Consider the following 5,999-nt stretch of genomic DNA (forward strand, 5'->3'; position numbering starts at 1 on the left):
ATTTTAACTATTATGTTTTTCAAGCATACAAGAGCTACTGTCATTAACATACAGACAGGCTGAGCTGCCGACCAAGGGAAATGCAACCGCCTACTTCTGCAGAGCCTGTGTACTAAAGCATCTAGTCAATGTGTTGAATAAAAACAATAAATTAGCGTTGGGATGTCACTCTTTGGTTCTTCTGCTTCGCGCTGTGATGATTGTAGTCAGGTTTGTGCTTTTCATCATAATTTATGCTTGGGCTTAAAGGTAAATCTCTCTTAAGATGGTGCTAGTGTATCTCAATCCAATAATCTAACATTAAATAAAGCGGTCTGAAGCTACCACGGGGCAAAAAATTGCCAGTGGCTTAGAAAGCTCTTAAACAGTCATTCTTCGGATCAATCCTAGAACTCATTTTTTTATTTTGGCCCCTGATTTTAGCCTGTCTATTTCAAACAACGCTCTATAATGGGTATTTCCACAGGGCACAACTTTTCATAGGCGTCAAACTTTTGCCTCGCTGCACTCCTCTAAGAGATTTCATCCCACATATCGACAATTAGTTATATTATGCAGTCAAGGAAAAAAAGCTAAGCTGTTTTTGTCTTAATTTGTCTACCAGTGTCACATCATCAGGAGTGCTTGTGCATTTTCATTGGTCCATGCGGTCGCCCAATCAGCGTTGAGGTAGTTCAAGTGTGAGCGGTGTTTGCTCACTCGGTGCTGCGTGCTGACTGGATGAGCTGCACTCCACTCCTCACTATAATTGACAAGTTGATAGTGAGGCGGTGAAGACAAGAAGCGCATTCAGAGGGATGTCGGTCCTACTGCTGCTCCTCCTTCTCCAACTTGCAATTCCACCCAGCCTGGCAACCTCGGCGATGGATGAAGCCCTGTCCGTGGAAAAGAGGGATCCACCGACTATTCCAGTCTTCCTTCAGCAAACCTACAAAACCGTCTCTGAAATAGGCCTCGACTGGGAGACTTATCCCTATGATCACGAGTTCACAAAGCGAATGTTTATTGAGGGTGCACCGTCAAGAAAAGAAGTTGGAATTGTGGTATCCCTGTCCCTGGCTTTCATACTACTCCGGCACTTCAGTGAACCGAGGCTCAGAGTAGGTTGGAATCCTCCAAAGTGGTATTTTTGTGTGCATTTAATGCGCATTTGCTTAAGCATAACTAAAGAAGTGTGTTTAAATCAAAACGGTGCTAGTCACTTCCAAAGTAAGAACGCAATGGGTAATTGTGGAGGTACTTGCAGCACTTTTTATGGAATGACTGTTAAAGTTAAGTTTTCTTCTCTTATGACATTTGGGTCTCAAGGTGAGCTGTAAAACATGAAGAAAATTTTTTTTATCGCTTATCTGTGCTTGATGAAACGAGGGTAGAGGAAAGTGCAAACCCATCAGAAATGAGTTCTCACGCTACTTATGGCTTCCATACACAATCATGGGAAAGTTATGACTTCAGCTGACTATTCCAACTGTAAATTTTTTGGGTCATGCTCTTTAGGATGTAGTACCTGTGGATGTACTTTGGTAGGTAAATTGGTTTCGTTCTATGAGTCATTTGCACTTCCTTGTTGTTGTGTCTGGCATTCCCTCGCCCCGGTGAAAAGGGTCAAACCATGGTTAAGGGCGAAGAAACACTCAACTCAGAAAATGGCGGGGATTTAATACATTAAAGCGGAATTCTCGTCAAGACTTTCATAATCGCAGTCATTAGCCGACGTAACTTATTGATGAACTTGCCACTGGCGTGAGAAGGAAAGGATGGGAGTACCTTTTTCAAAATGCTCTGCTTTCAAAATTTATTCAGTTTGTTCGATGAAATACGTGCTAAACATGAAGGATTTTGCATTTCATGACTAGGAAGTTGTGCTTCGAGGCTTGATGGGGTGGATGATGTGCCTTAGGATCAATGACCTTCCGTCGAAAATACCCCTTTCAGTTCGAAATCTCGTTCGTAATGTCAAGTATCTGCAAACATTAAGAAATTAATTCCTCAAAATGTCAACTTCTTACAGTTTTACCTTATCCACCTTTTCAATTTGAAAGGAAAAATCGAATGTTGGGAAAGTTGACTAGCGAGCATGGATTTATGTCTCGGTCCCCACATTCTCCATGAAATTGGAAGGTTTGACAAGATTGCCCCATAAATATTCATGCAAAAGTCCTGTAGATGTCCTTCTTTTCTCCTCTCCTTGTCAAATGACCACGAGAAATGATGCCCCATGTCATTTATGCCCCAACTGTTCAAACCCGAGACTTTAGCAGGCTTGTAGAAATACGAACGGCGACTGCACATTTAAAAGGCGGAACTGGTAGTTCATGACATCCTGTTAACGGATTTCGTGATCGTTCTCCACATTTGCACTGAAGACTTAGTGTTAAAGTACGGAAGGAGTGAAATCTCAGGCTAAGGTATTCACCGCGGGCACGGAGAAGTACCTGCAGTTTACCAAAAAAGGGTGACTTTTACGCACCTGAAATTAGGGCTCTACACTGTAAAGGCGGGAAAGGTGTAAGCACTTCCTTTTGTCGGATGAGATATGGAAGCCACTAAATGTATCTCTACTCTTCATTAAATATGCCCGGAAAAGGCAGCAAAAGCGGTCAAATAGACCATATTTCATCCAGGCAACTTTCTCCTACCATTTTTCTTCACCCATCAGTTTCACACGCCGCCTACGTCTCCTCTTGCTTCTGCGTCATCTGTAGCCAGTGACACCGTTGACTCCCTTGGCACTCTTTTCTGCATTCGAGTAACTCCATTGCTAGAGTAGAGCTATTGCAACACTAACATCAACGAATGGGGTGGAAAAGTGTGCAGACCAGAAAGCCCCTCAGTCTAGAAGCAAGCATGTCAACAGGGAGTCGGCCATCAGCCTCCTCTACTGCGGATGTCAGTAACTGGTCACCATTAAAAAGCGAACGAGATCGTCCAGAAATAAAACACCTTTGCCTAACTGCTTTGCAAGGAATTTGTGCCCCACTCACACCTCACATAAGACAAATTTCTATCATACATTTGGGGGTTTAGCAGTGCATGATTTCCACCTTCTTGGTCATAAGTAAAATAAGGACACTGGCATCGACATCAGACCCACAACAGGTGTCGCAATGGTAGTACCATATCCATGATGCTATTTTCGCCAGGTTTAGACGAAATGATCACTCCGCCTGTCTTATTAGATGCCACTTGGTCACGTGGACAACGAGAGTCAAGAGGACAGATGCTGATTGGTGGATTTGAAGTGTGCTGCAGTGGTTACAGTTCCATGTTGAGGGGCAGTGACCCCCACAGAGGAGCATTTACGGATGAGATGCATATTACGCTTACCAGTCTGATGTCTCCTCTGTTCACACACAGTCTGCCTGTCATTTGGTATTCAAGGGTCAACGGTTAGTGATAAGTGACTAGTAGCGATTAGAAGTTAGAAGCCAAAACTTATGCACCTTCATTACCTCACGTCATGACAACACCAATTCCTTCCACTTCGAGGCGACTGCGACAGGTAGCCAAGTGAAGCAGACATCCTCCAGTTTGCAAAATCAGAGGCCGAAAAGGCAGAATAAGAAGTAAAAGGAGAGGATGAAGAAGAATAGGAAGGACACTTAGTCCTTGTGTTACGGGTCACTGCTACACTTCTACACCAATCTCAGCTCACCCTTTGATATCAGCGTGACTAAGATATGCCAGAAATGACCAAAGGTTACTCTTTAGAAGTACTAATTTACATCTTGTGCCAACTTCCTTATTCCTTCGATGTCCATACTACGCGATTACATCTACCACTCCTACACACTGATGGTTATGTTATTTCTTCACATTAGAGGTAGTGTATCAGTAATCCGCCTCACACTTGATGAAGCAACATCTCACACGTTGTTTATGCATGTTCACAGATTCAGCTGTCAGGGCTGTCCACTGACAACACAACTACCGCCACCGTCGTTATCGCTGACAAGTGCACAAACACACATACTGATATTGGCACGGATGGCTAGACATGTAGACGAACAGATGTGCAGACACATTGCCACCATTCGAATGTCTCCATGCTGCGTGGCTCAGAGTCACCACCTTCAGCCTATGGGGATCTAGGATAACCTCTACACGACAACACCTTCGTGCAGGACTTTAGTTTCCCTAACATAAAAGAATTCATTGTTACATGGTGTATAACATGCACAAACACCCCATTCTAAACTGTCAGCGTGATCAACGGTGCTTGGGGCGTTCTGCACCTCACCATACTGGAGTAGGTCCAACTGAGCTCATGCACACATGACACGGTATTTGCCCCTACCATTAGTGGTACTGAGGAGACACTTGGCCTACATCAGTGTGGGGAACCACCACATTAGCACGCATATTATGAAAGATACGAAATTGTCTGTCTCTCACTTCACGAATTTCAACTCTACTTACCATCCACAAACACCACTTACCTCTATTTTTGCCGTAGTTACGTAGAGGATGTAATGTCTACCTCATTTCTCGTCCTACCAGCGTAAACAAATCACTTGTGCCTCAATGCGCCAATAACATATAAGGAGTGGGACAGAGAAGTGGCAATCAGACCGTCACCCCTGGTTGCATGAATCCATGACTACGGAAATGAGCGCCTGTCCGAAGAAGACAGTAACATGGGCCATGCTCTGAACCCTGTTTGCTGTGAAAGGCGGTTTGTATAAAGTATTGCGCTACTCTAACTCCACCAGTGGTGGTTGCAAGATCAGACTGAATGAGTAAACAAAAAAAAGAGGCCAAGAGTTTGGAGAATAAACGAAGAAATGTGGAATGCTCCTTATTTTCTAATAGTTCTTTGAATCCAGGATGAAGTGACAACCATGGTCATGTTTTTTTTCCACAGCTAAAGAATATCTCATTGCAGTTGACTCCTTGTAGGAACTAATCACTGCTCCATTTCACTTTTCATATATAGAATAGATGGTAATTTCTAACCATCTTTTGTGCTTCCAGAAGTATTTGGCTGGTTTTACTCGGAAAGGTTGTGTACTGCATGGCAGAAGGACTGCGAAACCCTGCAGATGTTAAGTATCCATTCCCATGAATAAGAATGAAAGAAAATTGTTGGATATCTATTCTACCTCGAATTCAAAAGAATTTCCCTCCCGTCGACATACTCATCCACTTTCTACGTAAACCGAAAAGTTGTAGCAGCAGAGAATGCTGGTATAAGCCTATAAATCTAATTCTAGTGGGCAACTTTGTCATGTTCAGGGGTGAAGAGCGAAGAAGTAACTTTGAAGCCTCAAGTGCCCACTCAGTCGAAGCAAACTTGTCGGCGTGGTGAGTGAGTAGGAGCCTAAGAGGCGTCATATTTCCCGAGTAGAATGACATGCACATTCGTCAATTAATGTGACATAAATGCCAAACTTGATAGCCTCTTTTGATATTCTGGGATTCCTTTCCATCTGAGTTCATTTTAACCGTTTCTTTTTGTTTGTTATTAGGAAGAGCGATAAGAAGCAGGACGGTAGTGGAAGGCAATTAGATAATTCGAGCCTCTTGGTGTTTCATCAAAATTCTGAGGAGTTCATTTCTCTGGCTTCTCTTGCGATTTATTGCCAGCACTCAAGACTTGAGTAGTCAAAAAAGGATGGACAAAATAAATATTTTTGGACTCCTAGTTCCTGTTTACAGCAGGAATATCAAGCACTTTTGGTGATCTATCGTTGATTTTGGAGACTACAAATGAGGATTCGTGGTAATGGTTATACAAGCAGTTGTACTAGGCAGAGTCTACTTAAACAGTTTCAGCGGCTTTCCCTACGGCTGTGTCATCGCAAAATTGAGGTAATCGTCTGCGTGTCGAAGGAGTTTGAATCACCATTTATCTAAGCTATTCCTTTTTAGAAACTTCTACAATGGGCAGAGTTTCGACCAAAAGATGCTGAAAAGGCGCCAGAAGGTATCTTTCGATCCGTCTACTACTGCATCATCACCGTCTATGGAGCCTACGTCTCCTACTTTAGTGGGCGTTA

General features: G+C 43.2%; 1 protein-coding gene across 1 annotated transcript; it reads left to right on the plus strand. All coding sequences in view use genetic code 11, as the record gives it.

The window, feature by feature from the left end:
- Nucleotides 1-797: 797 nt before the first annotated feature.
- Nucleotides 798-4,132, plus strand: EGR_07976 (hypothetical protein; the record flags this gene model as incomplete). Its single annotated transcript, XM_024497225.1, has 3 exons — nucleotides 798-1,104; nucleotides 3,144-3,389; nucleotides 4,020-4,132. The coding sequence occupies 3 exons, from the start codon at nucleotides 798-800 to the stop codon at nucleotides 4,130-4,132; spliced, it is 666 nt and encodes a 221-aa protein (XP_024348355.1).
- Nucleotides 4,133-5,999: the final 1,867 nt, after the last annotated feature.

The sequence above is a fragment of the Echinococcus granulosus genome (assembly GCF_000524195.1).
Source record: "Echinococcus granulosus chromosome Unknown EG_S00092, whole genome shotgun sequence".
NCBI lineage: Eukaryota > Metazoa > Platyhelminthes > Cestoda > Cyclophyllidea > Taeniidae > Echinococcus > Echinococcus granulosus.